Source organism: Accipiter gentilis, chromosome Z (assembly GCF_929443795.1).
Source record: "Accipiter gentilis chromosome Z, bAccGen1.1, whole genome shotgun sequence".
NCBI classification, from domain to species: Eukaryota; Metazoa; Chordata; class Aves; order Accipitriformes; family Accipitridae; genus Astur; species Astur gentilis.
Window position 1 is genome coordinate 86,848,945 of NC_064919.1, and position 14,982 is coordinate 86,863,926.

The 14,982-nt window shown below is 44.1% G+C and overlaps 1 protein-coding gene across 2 annotated transcripts; it reads left to right on the forward strand.

The window, feature by feature from the left end:
• The first annotated feature begins 100 nt into the window (after positions 1-100).
• On the forward strand, positions 101-9,318 carry ELAC1 (elaC ribonuclease Z 1). 2 transcript variants are annotated; one of them, XM_049794285.1, is made up of 5 exons: positions 101-4,214; positions 4,796-5,034; positions 5,720-5,898; positions 7,311-7,778; positions 8,401-9,318. In XM_049794285.1, exons 3-5 carry the CDS (start codon positions 5,742-5,744, stop codon positions 8,862-8,864), a joined length of 1,089 nt encoding a protein of 362 aa, XP_049650242.1. In that variant the 5' UTR covers positions 101-4,214; positions 4,796-5,034; positions 5,720-5,741; the 3' UTR covers positions 8,865-9,318. The 2 variants fall into 2 exon arrangements, with proteins under 2 accessions (XP_049650242.1, XP_049650243.1); XM_049794286.1 differs by having other exon boundaries at positions 5,773-5,898.
• The last annotated feature ends 5,664 nt before the right edge of the window (positions 9,319-14,982 follow it).

Here is a 14,982-nt window from a genome sequence, read left to right on the forward strand (position 1 = left end):
ATGAAGTAAAGCTTGCTCGGGATTTACTGATGGCAAGCACCTCTTTCATATCCTCATTTATTTTGGAAAATGCTGTCTCCACAGAATAGGCCCAAAATAAAACAGGGAAAATAGTCTCTGTACCCCCTTAGACATGGTCTCTGTTGCTAGTCTGCCTAGTCTCTGATTTTAAAATTAAGTTCATGTATTAGATAAAAAGAACAGTAAACTTTGGGAAGGCTTTACTTAAGTGAGGAAAGAAGACTGATTATATAAACACAGAAAATAGTGATGTGGGGAAAAGACTGTGTATTCAAACTGTGGTAAAGTGCTGTCTGGTGAGGCTTGAAATGCTACATTGCCAAGTTGGGCGACGTATGTGGTTTGCAACTTGTATATGTAAGTATATGTACAAAAAAGACCAACACACACATAATGATGTTTTTACAAAGAATGCTTTTTTTCATCTATTTTTGCTATGCCTCGTTTTTATTGTATTTAAATTTGTGATCTTACTGAAGAGTTATTTATTTAGTGTACAATTATTTTTACCTTCTGAAAATTCAACTCTAGCTGAAGCCTGTTGCAGTGTGTCAGTGGAGTTCTGCATCATTGGATTCAAGTATATTGGGAACGCACAATTCCTCGCTTCTGCCAACATACTAATTAGGCAGAGGAGTAACAAAAATATCCCATGCACTGATCTTGTGTCCTGGCTGAGAATGATCACAGAGGCAGGGCAGTTGGTCCGTAGAAACAACTCTGTCTTACAAAATAAAGATCTACATCCACCTATTCAGTCTGATTTATTTTTTTTTTCAGGCAAGAAGTGCAGTGATGGTCTATAATCAGTGGGCATTGATAGTACTCAGGAAAACCTGACATGGGAAAATGGCGTTACCTGCACACAGCAGGAGTCTTGCTTTGGGCAAGAGTGATTTTTGGTTCCCAAAGGGAGCTCCCGCACAGGAAATTCGCAGTGGCTGCCGTCAAGCCAAGGCAAGGTGCCTGTTTCATGAAGTGCAGTCCTTTCCCTTCTTGGCACCAGCTCCCTGCTGCCTTTAAGCAGATGCCGAGAGGGATTGTTCAGAACTAGCCAGCAGTGGGATTTTCCCAAGTACAAATGTTCCTGCATAATTTGTCTGGAAATCCCACTGCACAGGTGAGGAAAAACCAGTCTTTAACTGACTCGGAGGCTCCAGTTACAGTAGAGCCCTGCCCTGGTGGGGCTGCAGATGTATCGGAGAGTAGAGAAGGCCTGACTGTCTCTCTCTTAACCTCTCCCAGTTACGGCAGCTAAGCGATACCAGTTAGACCTCATCTGTGCATACGCCCCTGTGGATGTTGTTTAATCAGGTTCTGTGGATCATATATAGCTTACAGTACAGACACGGAGGAATTTTACCTGTAATGTACAGCTGTTGTTTTCTGTTGGCAGCAGGTAACATGTCAGCTCACAAAGTTTTAAGTGCATTTCACCTTTTTTGGATTTTTTTTTTTTAATATAAAATACATAGCTTCATCTTTGGGTTTGTATATTCTTCAGCTCTAATTAATCTTGGAATTAATTGCAACCGCTAATCTTGCCACTTAGTAGGGAACCACAGTATCCTTTTTCATATTCTACTTAACCTGATTTTTTCTGTTTGCTGGCTTATTCAATAGCATTTACCAATCTTTACCTATACAGAAAATTCTCCTCCACAGTATGCAAAGGGAAAAAGTTGTCACCAGGACACATTTTGTAATGCTACATAGCTTAAGTTAAGCTTATATTGTTCCTTAAGAAATATATCACCTAAAAGATGACAAGTGTTCTAGCTCTTCACACAGCCCTGGTGACTTTTGCCCTGCAAATGGTATTTAAGTCCGTCTTCCCTGTCTCTTCTGTGAGGATACTATTCTGGATGTACCGAACACTTCTGAGAGGATCAGAAACTCCCACTGAATCTTTTCCAGGACTGTTCCAAGACTTACTTCCTTAAAATCAACAGGAGCAGGACTGAGCCTCTTGGCAGCAATGTATAGAAATGTCTAGGGGAGGAGAAGAAAGGTAGCTAAGGGAGCGCAGCCTTTTTTTAGCAAGTATGCGTGTTCTTGTTCAAAGATGTTACAAAGGTTTGTATGTTCCCAAAGTGTGTGCCCACTTGCCAGCAATTGACATTAGAGGAAGACTATTAAAATGTCGTGTCTGATAGATTTTAAAGCCCAAATGTGACTCCTTGCAGAAGTTCTTGGTTGTGTTTGTGAACAGTGATGTTTCATGATGTTGTTTGTTTTCCAAGCTTAAAACAGCAACACTTTACGTGGAGATTGGTGTTTAACAGGTTTCTTGTGGTAGGTGTGTGTCTTCTCTGTACTGTTGTTTCCAGCATGCTGTTTTGCAGGAGGGGGCAAAGTAACCCTTTGTCACGCTCCTCTGGTAGTAACTGCAAAGATAAATGATACACCTTTTAGTTTTTCATTAGGAGCTCTATTTGGTGACTACTCCTGTAGGAGAGTGGGGATCACTATTGTACAGCTACAACTGTGAATTTTAGTTCAGCTGACTGTGGGCCTAAGTAAATCCAAGTTGTAATCTTTCATTTGGGGCTTGCTCCGGGTCTTCTTGACTTCAAAGGTGCAGATTTGAGTGCTTCAGTCATTCGGATAAAGGTATCTACAAGACTCTCAGATTGGACTGTAAGAACAGTACAGTTTGGACTCCAGTTCTCTTGGCTCTAAGTGCTATTCCTGAGTTTAAGAAAACCACTGTAGTTTTTGGACTCTCTTTAAGATGGTGCATACTGCTATCCTGTTTCATAACAGCAGTACATAATCGGCAGGGACTGGTGTTACATTGAACACTGGAGCAAGGAGAAAATCTAGAGCAAAGCTCTAATTGCACCCACTTGACAGCTGAATTTGGGCAGTGTAATTCAATTGTGGCTGGGGAAGGGACATCTAATTCTGTACAGATCCACCTTGACCTACCTACCTGCTCCCGAAATACACATTACCATGGTACTGGAAAACCTGCAGACGGTCTGGGTGATCTGTGAGGAAAATCCAGCATGCTTTAGACCTCTGCTTCCTGCCCTCGCTTCCCGAATCGCAGCACTCGGTGAGGATGCAGCTTACTTGTGCCTGCTCCGGAGGGAGATGTGCTAACAGCTAGATGGTACGTGGGAAATCCGGCACCTGGTGGCACGGTGGACCATGGCTGCAGCTCGTGGAAAAAGCTGTCTCGCGTCAGACGTTTGACTTGTGGTACAGGAACCCTCTGGCGTGCTTTTATATTCCCCGCACACGAAGCGGGCGCTGGATTGAACTTAATTCTCCCAGTACCTTTGACTTTGACTTACCCATCCTTTAAGTTCCTTTCTAACAAAAAAATGGAAACAAAAATACTTTTAGGACTATACAAACATAGCAAGATGGCCAGTTTGTCAAGAAATAAAATGTCTATTTACATTTATTTCTATCTTGAACATATCTACCTTACACAAATAAACCTAAGTCTGCTGCAGTGTTTGTGAGCACAGTTCTAGCCTGTCTGTCAGGGGTTGACTTTACCTGGGAGGGTTGTTGCTCTGCTGAAACTAAAATTGTACTTAAATGTGAACTGGTTGGGTTTTTTTCTCCTTTATAATGTTGTAACTCTATTGAAATGTGTGCTCTGGTCTTCTATTTTCTTAGTAAAATGCATTCCCTTTGCCTAAATTAATTTGATTTTGTTTATTCTGAAAAAATGAACACTTGTCCTGTGCCTATATCACCGGCGTTATTTACCTTTTTTTTTTATTATTTTTTTTCCTTTTGCCCCTTACACATGACCAGCACCAACAGGCTGCAGGTGAAGCAATGGCGATTTTATCACAAAACTGCCTTTCTCGAACACCTGGCTGTCCCACAGCGCTTTTTTAAAACGCTGCTTTGTAACGAGACTTGAGGATCTACACCCGTATTTTCACAGATAGATTGAAAAAAAAAAAAAACCACAAAAACAGGGAGCTTGCCAGCGGCCTGTGCCATCTCCTGTCACAGCAGGGACCCGCCGGCCGCTGCTGCCTCCCGCCCCGCCGGGACCGGGACGGGGACCGGGACCGGGGCAGGGACCAGGGCAGAAGCCGGGCCCGCCGTTGCCCGCCTCCCGCCTTTCCCGTCCCTCAGCACCGCCTGAGAGAACGAGGAGGCGGCCGGGGCCGGGCCGCGGAGCGCGGGCTCCGCCTCGCCGCCGCCCGGGAAAGGGGAAGGTAGGCCCCGGGGAACGGGACCGAGTCCTACGCGTTCCGCGGTCTTTTGACTAAACCCAGGCGGGAGGGTGTCCCCCTCAGCGCGGCTAAGGAGCCTCGTCCTTCCCCCGCCCCGCTCTGGGGCCGTTCTCCCCGAAGAGGTTCTTGGGGAGCGGTGGAAGGCCGCGGCCCGGTGTGTGTGTTGGGGGGGGGTGGGGTGGAAGGCGGCGGGGCAGAGGCCCGGGGCGGCCTGAGGGGAGGGTGGTCGGGCGATTTGGAAGGTTTTTGGGAGAGGTTAGACCTCGGTAGGGACACGGCTGGCCCCAGCTTCCAGCCCACCGACACACCGGGCCCGAAGCCAGTTCAGCTGAGAAGTCATTCATCTGCTTTTACACCGAGGAAAAAGCAGCGAAATGTTTATTTCTGCCGTTTTGGGGGTGTGATAGAGGTTTATTCCTCCCTTCTTGCCCCCCCCACCAAGGTCAGGTAATGACATGTTGCACCTTGGTGGGCTTGGGAGGACCCAGCTAGCACAGCAGAGAAAAGGGCTGCTCCTCTAAAAGCAGCTAAACCTGAGAAACGGTAATTCTTGTGTTTGAAAGGTATCTGGAGCTGTTGAGGCACCTGGAGTTTGAAATGAGGTGGAAATACATCTGAAAACGAGGTGGGAGCTAAGTCTGGGAAGACCCCGGCTGGAAAAGGCAGACCCCGTAAGGCCAGACAGCCTTAGGGTCGTGGACCTGGAAGTTCTGCTCCTAACGCAGTTTCGGGAAGGTTGTCCTGCTCCTACAGACTGGCCGGCTGCTTCATCTGGACAATATAGCGGATACAGAAACAACAGGTATGGCAGCTGATTTTATAGATCCTTCAGCCACTATAGGTGACCTGTGATCTGTCACGCAGCCTTCAAGCTACGTAAAGGTTTGGTAGTGTTTAATTTTTCACTTAACACTGATAAGAAGTAAAACACCCGTCGCTTTCGAGGGTGCCGTTGCAAAGGCAAAGTAAATCCGGTTGCTCCTGCCTTTTGCGGTCTCTGAAGTTGTTTTGAGGGGAGCGAATCTTTGCGTTGCTGGGCTGGCTGCTCCTGATGTCCAGTAACGGCGTTTAAATGTCAGAAAGTGGTTGTTTGGCGTTAGTGATTCTGAAAAGGCTTGTAGAGGAAAGTGCATGCAGAAAAATTCAAAGTTTCAGTAAAGGGAAGAAGAAATAAATAATAGCAGGTTTAAGGATTAGAGCATCTCCAGCTGGCTAGGGCTGTTTCTTCAGGTAACAAACAAAGGTCACGTCTTACCTTTGGGCTGACTGTTTGCAGCCTTCCACTGGCATAAAAAGGAAGTCTGCTGCTTGTAAATATGTGTTGTCTGAAAGTCGTATCCTACTCCAGGGAGGTTTTGTTTTTATTTTTTAAGGGAAGGGCAATTTGATCCTCACACTAAAGTAGAGAGGCTGCCTTCATTTGAAGCAAAAATGTTTCTTTCCCAGCATAAATACGTATGTTCAGCTGCTCAAAATCTCTCTTTCAGGTGGCACACCAACATATTTAAAATGTCAATGGATATAACTTTCCTCGGCACAGGCTCAGCGTATCCGTCTCCAACAAGAGGAGCATCGGCATTAGTGCTTCGCAGGGAAGGAGAGTGCTGGCTCTTTGACTGCGGAGAGGGAACTCAGACACAATTCATGAAGAGCCATCTCAAAGCAGGTTTGTGCTGTTGAAAGGTATTGTGATGTAGGAAGGAGAAAAGTTTCATGAGATCTAAACAAAATACTTTTTCCTCATGCTCACGGTATTTGAATATGTATGTACTAAACATGCATGAGCATCTGAAGGTGCTGCGTAAGGGTGGGAGTTGCTGAACCTGCTGTGCAGTAATGCTTGATTGCCCTTTGGTAAAGAATTGTGTTCAAGAACCAAACTCTCCTGCATTAATTTCTTAGGCTTTGTAATTTCAAACGTGGACCACAGACCAGCTTTTAACTGGCACAGTTTGTATTTGTCTGAAGGCAGATATAGGCAATACCTGCTGTGAGTCTTCCTGGCAATAAATATTGTGCTTTTGTTTCCAAGTGAAGTTGTGTGTATTCACGGTAACTTTCAAATTTAAGAAAATAAAGTAGAAAGCAGACTTAACCTTCAGTTGCTGCGCTTTTGCGGTCTACAGTGGCAAGAGCAGACTTTGGACTTTTATGTTATAAAGATGGAATTATCAGTTATAAACAGAAAACCAACCTCCTGCTCCTCCAAAATCAGAAGCTATCGGGGGTTTAATGACCAAGTGAATAGACTAATTTTTACTAAATTTAGTGATTTTTACTAAATTGTTCTTAAAGAGATTCTGTCCTTCCTATTGCTCGGTCCCAAGAGATGCTGGAGAAAGTGCCGTACCGCGAGGAAGTGGGAGCTCAGCTAGCAGAGGAGACTGAGGCAGGCTGATTAAAGTACATGTGTCTGTAGTGAGAGAAAAATCTGGGCTTTTTTAATCCAGCAAGGGCAGGGCCTGGTGCCTGAGAGCTGGAGACCAACTCAGATGCGAAACAAAGCCCAGATCTTTAAGTACAATTTTTCATCTGTTTGAAACAAACCAGTTGGGAACTGTGGGGTTCTTACCTTTTAAAAAAACTTTGAAATCAAACCTGGATTCTTTTTCTTTTTCTTTTTTGATTATGTTCATTTCATGTGCTAGATTCAAAACTAGGAACAATACAGATTCCACTTTATCTTTCTCTTTAGTCTACCGTTTCCATGTAATGTATGAAAGCGCAACCACTTTCCAGCACTTCTTTGTGTTTTAATGTGGCAGATGTCACCAGTCGATTCTGTTCCATGCTTGTAGCACGTTTTCCTTAGAAGCAACTAAAACTTCTGTCTCGGCAGCCTTTTCATGACAAATCAAGCCAAAATAAACCTTGTGCGGAAACTTAATCGCTACTGTAGAAAAAAACCACTTTGTGGTTTGGGATTTATTTCTTAAACACTGGTTTTATTTTCATTTCCCTCCTTCTTTATTTCTTACTTCTTGCCAAAAAGTCATTATTTCTGACTTGTTATGGTGTTCATTTATTTTCCTACCTTTTTCTGTTTTATTTTTCTTTTCCTGTTGTTCTAATCAATAGGCAGAATTACCAAGATTTTCATAACTCATCTCCATGGTGACCACTTTTTTGGACTTCCTGGCCTGCTGTGTACACTTAGCCTCCAAAGTAGCCCTGACCTAAACAAACCACCTGTTGATATTTATGGACCATTAGGACTGCGAAATTTCATATGGAGGAGTATGGAGCTCTCCCACTCACAGCTTCTATTTCCCTACACTGTTCATGAGCTGGTGCCTACACGGGACCAGTGCCCCACAGAAGAATTCAGAGATTTTTCTTACTTGGACAGAGATGAGGTATCTCCTGAGGGAGTACAAGGGAGAATACTCCATCTGGATCCAGTAGAAGACTCTTACTTGCTGATTGAGGATGAGCAGCTGGTTCTGAAAGCATTTCGCCTATGTCACCGCATTCCTTCCTTTGGCTTTGTGGTGGAAGAGAAGCCCCGGACCGGTAAACTCAACGTGCAGAAACTGAAAGACCTTGGTAACTACTTTGACTTATTTTTCCTCTTCTTAATTTTTTAAATGCCTAAATGCATGTGTTCAGGCTGATTAGCGACTCCCATTTTCAGCAAATGTAACAAAATCGGGTTCACAGGCAGCTGAAATCTTTTTATGGCCTGCTTTCTAGGGGTTCTAGCAAATTAGAGCTGCTGTATCTCTCAGTAATCTGTTTTAATTCCATTTTCTATTAAAGACATTTTAATACTTCATACCAGTGCAGCAATCTGAATTGGTGTGTAACACTAGTGCCAATAAATATCACAGACTATTCTCATACTGGGAAGAGCAAACAAGTTCACACGTTAAAGTTTAAAAAGCACAACGTGGCTTTCAGGGAAATGTATGGCCAGTGTATTTGCATGACTTCATTGACTTTAACATAAAGAATATAGTTTTTCTTCAAACATACTTCCTGCTAATGTTCCAAGCTCTTTATTTGTATGAAGTGTGTGAGATATCAATTGCTATTGATACTGAGGTGGTATTTTTTCAGTGAGACAGCTCTCTATATAGCATATCTCTTCTTAAATGTATTTTGTTGTTTTTTTTTAAACCTGACACTCATCATAATACTTAGGGCCTCTTTTGCCTTTATTTACCAGGAGTTCAACCAGGTCCTTTATGTGGGAAACTGAAGAATGGAACTGCAGTTGTTCTAGAAAATGGAATAACGATTTCTCCTTCTGACGTCTTAGAAGACCCTATTCCTGGAAGAAAAATCTGCATTTTAGGGGATTGTTCAGGGGTGGTTGGAGATGCGGCCGTGAAGCTTTGCTGCGAAGCGGATGTACTGATACATGAAGCCACTTTGGATGATACCCAAGAGGAAAAGGCCAGAGAGCATGGTCATAGCACTCCAAAAATGGCAGCAGATTTTGCAAAATTGTGTAAAGTTAAGAAACTGGTTTTGACTCACTTCAGTCAGCGGTATAAACCAGCTGCTCAGAGAGGTGAGGGAGATATGGGCATCACCAAACTGAAGAGACAGGCAGAGTCAGTGTTAGATGGTCAAGAAGTAACACTAGCTGAGGATTTTATGACAATAGAAATTCCAATGAAAAAGTAAAAATAGTAGTGTTAGCAAGCTCTGCATGAAGACATAAAGTAGGATGGCATTGGATAACACTTTAAAATAATGGTAGGGCTTCTGGTATCCAAATTAGTTCCCTTCTGTGGCACACAGAGACCCATTGCAAACTGGAGAGAGTGCCAGGTACAGTTAGCGCTGCTTTTGTAAATCAAGAAAAAAGGATAATCAAACGTCTGGAACTTGGAATAAATTCCTAAGTGATGGTTTCGGCCACTTAACCTCCCCAGAAACCTTGGACCTCAGGTTCCTAGAGAGCACTGGATCATTTGGCTTAATACGGCCTCCAGGAAGGTTTGTGTTCTGCACCAGAATTTAAGATACCTTGCTTTTGAATAACACATATTTCAAACTTTTATACAGTCTTTTGTAACTGTTACCTGATTTCTGTGTAAGAGGACTATTGTACTGAAACTAATAAAGTATTTATAACTCTGGCAAGTCTTTGTAACTGGGGGTGTTGCTATGGTGAAGTTGAGGAGCTCTTATAGTTCTCCCTTGCATATGAAGTTTCCTCATAAATAAATATAGTTTAGGCTTCCTGTCAAAAGTGAATCACTCTTAACAATTTGATTCATTCAAAGCTCTGAGGCATAAGGCCTAAGTTTGCATACCTATTCCCTGCATCAGTAAAGTTTTGGAAGTATGCTCTGGAAGTCTTTGGGCAGATGTCAAGCAGTCTTTCCTAAAGTGTTCCTCCAAGTGCGTTTTCAAAGACAAATTATCCTGATAAAAGCATATTTGCGCTTGTAGAAATACCCCTATGGGAGGAATTTCACCTGTGTATAGCTCAGTCTGTTTCTGCAATGACTTTATTCTTTCAGTTAAGGGACATGTAGACCAGCTTTATCTCCTTTTCGTCCCACCTCAAAACAAACTAGAAGTTGGAGTTTCCCAAAGTGTAGCTCAATTTTCTGGTCAAAAGTAAAATCAGTGTTTTTGAAAAATCTACCTTAAATATGTTCCCCCTAGCCTGGATTTCTGAAAGCTGAAACACTTCGTAGCTTTCTAATAAAACACTGAAAACACTGGCAGGTTTAAGTACAGCTGCTAGAGTTTGTGCTTGTACTTCTGTTATGTTGATGGTAGTACAGGTGGAAAATAAATCGGTTTTAATACACAATTTCCCTCCCTGCTTTAAAAGTAGAATAACAAAGCTCCAAAAAATGAAAACTGAACTACACCAACATTAATACTTTGTGCTTCAAATACGCTTCAAATGTATAGGCAGTCTTTGGTTTCTTAAAAAAAAAAAAAAAACGGGGAAAAGTTGCAAACTTTAATAACATGACTTCTGGAGCAGAAACTCACTGATCTGTGTGACTTCTCTCTTAAAAATGGTGGAAAGCAGGCAAGAGTTCACAGATCATGCAGTGGCACATTCTTTCCCCCGTGCATTGTTTTTCTTTTGTAGGATAAAAATCAATGGCAGGTGCAGAGATCTTGATATCACACTCTATGCCATCAAAAGCTGAGCGACTCCAGCTATTCAATGTTTCATACAGTGAAAGAATAACTTTGTTGTCCTGACCTGCTCTGCTGCATCTGCTTCCACACTGGAACAACCAAAAATTCCTATTTCTAAGCCATTCACAGTTGTGATAGGAAGTTTAGGGAACAACTTCAAGGCTTTGTGGAAATTCACTGGATACCACCTGCAATGCCAAAATTGAAGGATGGAAATAATATAAGGGACAACCTAAAAGCCTATGCAACCTGAAATGTGTGCACCCACCGCTGCGGCTCATCTCCCCACGGTGCTGGATCACGCTGCTCCAGAGCTGGGTTATCCATCCCAGCAGTAAGTACATTTTTGCATTCATCTGATGAAGTTAATTGCTGTGAATTCAGGAATATCTTCAGTTCCCATTCAAATGACGGAGGGTGTGGGTAGATGTGTGAAATGAATCGATGGCGCAGGCTCCCGGCATGGAGGGAGCTCCTCCGTGCCCTGTGGTCCCAGTGTCCCTGTGGTCCAGCTCAGCGTGTCGGTCCAGCACTTGTCTGGCTAAACGACCACTGGTTCTTGCTAGCCTGCAAGAAAATGGCCCCTGGGGTAATTTTTGGCTGGATTACCAAGTCGATTAGCCAGCCGTCTTGCTGCACAACTTGTACAAGGGCTGAACGGATGGACCACTCGGTGGATAAGGAATTGGCTGGATGGTTGCACCCAAAGAGCTGCGGTCAATGGCTCGATGTCCAAGTGGAGACGGGTGACGAGTGGTGTTCCTCAGGGGTCAGTCTTGTGACCGGCGCCGTTTAACATCTTTGTCAGCGACACAGACAGTGGGATTGAGCGCACCCTCAGCCAAAGTTTGCCAAGGACACCAATCTGTGTGGTGCGGTCAACACGCCGGAGGGAAGGGATGCCGTCCAGAGGGAACTCCACAGGCTTGAGAGGCGGGCCTGTGCGAACCTCATGAAGTTCATCAAGGTCAAGTGCAAGGTCCTGTGCGTGGGTCGGGGCAATCCCAAGCACAAATACAGGCTGGGCGATGAGCAGACTGAGAGCAGCCTTGTGGAGGAGGACGTGGGGGTGTTGGTTGACAAGAAGCTCAACATGACCCGGCGATGTGTGTTTGCAGCCCAGAAAGCCAACCGTATCCTGGGCTGCATCACAAGAAGCGTGACCAGCAGGTCAAGGGAGGGGATTCTGCCCCTCTGCTCCGCTCTGGTGAGACCCCACCTGCAGGACTGCGTCCAGCTCTGGGGTCCCCAACATCAGAAGGACATGGACCTGTTGGAGCGGGTCCAGAGGAGGGACACGAAGGTGACCAGAGGGCTGGAGCACCTCTCCTGTGAGGACAGGCTGAGAGAGTTGGGGTTGTTCAGCCTGGAGGAGAGAAGGCTCCGAGGAGACTTTATTGTGGTCTTGCAGTACCTTAAGGGGGCTACAGGAAAGATGGGGAGGGACCCTTTAACAGGGAGTGTAGTGCTAGGACAGGGGGTAACAGTTTTAAATTGAAAGAGGGTGGATTTAGATGAGATATAAGGAAGAAATTCTTCACTGTGAGGGTGGTGAGGCACTGGCACAGGTTTCCCGGAGAGGTTGTGGCTGCCCCATCCCTGGCAGTGTTCAAGGCCAGGCTGGATGGGGCTTGGAGCAACCTGGGCTGGTGGAAGGTGTCCCTGCCCCTGGCAGGGGGGGTGGAACTCAATGATCTGGAAGGTCCCTTCCAACCCAAACCGTTCTGGGATTCTGTGAACGAAGGAGGGTGCAGAAGTGCTTGGCCAGAAATGGGGAGCTGCTTGGGACCCCCCTTTTTAGCAGTACTGAGCTGATACACTGGGTCAATCCTACCACATAGCTACATCCTAAATATGGTTTAGGGTCTAAACCCTAATTAAGAACGGGTCAATTTGGATAAAGAACAGCAAGGGGAAGAGTGTATCAAGTCGAAGCAGCAGGCCAGGTCTTCTTCAAGTATTAGGTCTGGGGACTTTGTTGCACCCAGTTGATGTGTTAGTGCATTTTTTTATGGCAATTTATTCTGTATGGATGATCAAGGGAGGAAATGCTTGTTTCATCTAAACTGAGAAGAAAAGGTGCATGCTGCCTGGTCTGTATTGAAGGCCAGATTAACTATATGGCTGTCATTTTTTAAAATGGTTTCTTTTTGGTATGTTGGTGAATGAGGAGTGCTGGAGTTACGTGAAATCCCTATATTTTCAATTTATTATATTTCAGTGTTTGTAATCAAGTTATAGTTGTCTCTTTCTTAGCAGACTCATGTGTCTTTGCTTACTGCAGTCCACTCTTCTCTCATATCTAAGTCTGGATACTAAATTACTTCATAAATCTGACTGCTAGTGAGACTTGAATTAAATTAATGGGAACATGTGTGTCAGAAAAATTTGGACCATATTTTTGCAATGAGTTTATCTTTCCATTAACCATTTGTTAATTACTGGAGAATAAAATTCCTCTGCATTAAAATAGATCTGCCTGAGAGTATTTCATCTGACAGCAGGCAAAGGACTCTGGTCTGGTCCTGCAGGGACTGGAAGGGTGTTTCAACAAGTTCTGGGTATGTAAATGAAGTTGTCGGTTTGTTTTTTTTAGCTTTGAATAACTTATTTTAAACATTCTTCTGCTTTCCTGGAAGAGTTCCTCTAAGTTTGGTTCCTTTTTTAGCTGGTACCAGTGGAGGGACTTGATAAACTGCGAAAGAAGCTTTTTTATGTTACGGCAAAGAGGAGGAGGGAGCAAGTAAGACATGAAGAGTTTTGTAACGGCAGAGCTGTTCCTGAGTTTTATGTGTAGCTGATGAGCATTGATCAAAGGGAGTGAGGGTAAATCTTCCTTCTGCTGACATCCACATGAGCTTGCAAAAAAGGTTGAGAAATAAGTTTCCTACATGCTCTGAGCGTGGTGCAGTGTGTGTCGAGGATGGAGAGCCCAAGATCGAGTCTGGGCTCTAAATCCAGCCAGGAAAGGAATCCTTGATGCTAGAGGTGGTTCAGCTTTTTGTATCAACCTCTCTCCTCATGGCCCATGGTGGGGACTCTTCATCTGTCTGTGTAGAAAAAACACAATCTTCATTTGGGAGCAGTTTTTTATTATTTTTTTTTAAACAGACTTTAAAAATAATTTGCTCTTACTGAATTATGTTCATTTATAAGGAAAAGGTTATTAATTATTTACCTCGGATGGTTTCATTCTAGAAATCTAATTTCTGGCGAGGTGGTAGGACTGATCCAGGTCTCACTGAAATCGGTGGTTTGGCACATAGTCACTAGAACAACTTAATGCATTTTTTATTAATAATGAAAACATATTGATTGGGATCTTGAGGTAGAATAAGTTGCAGAAATTTGATCAAAGTAACATTTTGGGAAGGGGGATGGGTGCGGATGCTAAACCACAACATGTTAAATTGATCCTGCTAGTACCAGCATTTGATATTTGAAAAATGTTTGAGCTCAAAGGCGTTTAGGCGGTTAGAAAAAGTACCGTTTTGTTGGACATGGTGTCTCTGCAGCCTTTCAGAATTGCCTTAATGGCCTGCAGAGGTCCTTCCCAGGACTAATTGTTGCTGGAGCTGTTTGGCTTTGGAAAAATATGAGGCAGCAGCTCAGCATCTTGCCTGGTGAAGCACCTACCTGGGGGTCACCCCAGTCCCTTTACAACTCCAGGTCAGTCCTTTCCTCGTGTACTGGTGCTGGTTGTGGTGGGATTCGCCGCGTGTCCCCAACAGCCACGGAGGCTCGTGGACACCGCACCGAGCTGGGGACACTGGAGACTGATGGTGGCACCAGCTCAGCGGCTTGTGCACCCCCAAATTCCACGTTTTACCATCCGGTTGAGTAGGACATCGCAGTGATTGCTTTATGAACCTCAAAATGGTCATATGTATAAACACAGAGAGTTACCGCGATGCGTACAGTGCTTTTGAGATACCTAATTCAGATTCTTTCAGATTTAATACAACATTCATGCTATAGAGGTGAATTAATCACACTACCCCATAACCCAGCTGCAGTGTCATCACTGGGGATTTCCTTGTTGAATTTGCAGCTTGTTCACACCTGCTTGTGAAATAAGGTGAAAGATTGCACCGAATTTCCCAACACCCTTTCATCTTCACTCTTAAAAACAAAATTTTTGCCTATAAAGACGGCTGCCTGTTGAAAAGATGTTTAATACACAGTGTCGGTAATGGTAGTTTGCTGCATCCCAATGGTTTAGATGGGGCTCTGGTTCATGGTATGCCTTGAAAGCAAACCAGGAATGGTTTGCCAATGGAAGGAAATTTAACATAGTATATTTAAACTTATTCTTTGCCATAATACAACCAACGGGAAGTCTGGAAATTACACTGCTTGGTGCTCAGCATTAACGTTTTGCAGCTTTCATCCCCGCATTTGAGCAAATCGTCTCCCTGGATGAGAGGCTGCAGCTGGTTCTGCAAGCACAAGGTTGGAAGAGACCGTGCTTACAAATTGCAGATTACTTAATGATTTATTTTTTTAAAATTATATCCCTTGGAGAGGCAGGGGAAGCGCTGGTGTGTAACTTGCCAGCACGGAGGCTGGTGTTGGCAGCCCATGAGCACGTGGATTTGCTGCACCGTGGTCCACGAGTCCTGCACGGGAC

Bases quoted from the DNA above. Each gene is read 5' to 3' on its own strand.
- ELAC1 (XM_049794285.1), top strand. From the start codon at position 5,742: ATGTCAATGGATATAACTTTCCTCGGCACAGGCTCAGCGTATCCGTCT. The intron at 5,899-7,310 runs GTTTGTGCTGTT...TCTAATCAATAG, and splicing joins GAAGAGCCATCTCAAAGCAG to GCAGAATTACCAAGATTTTC. The intron at 7,779-8,400 runs GTAACTACTTTG...TTTATTTACCAG, and splicing joins GCAGAAACTGAAAGACCTTG to GAGTTCAACCAGGTCCTTTA.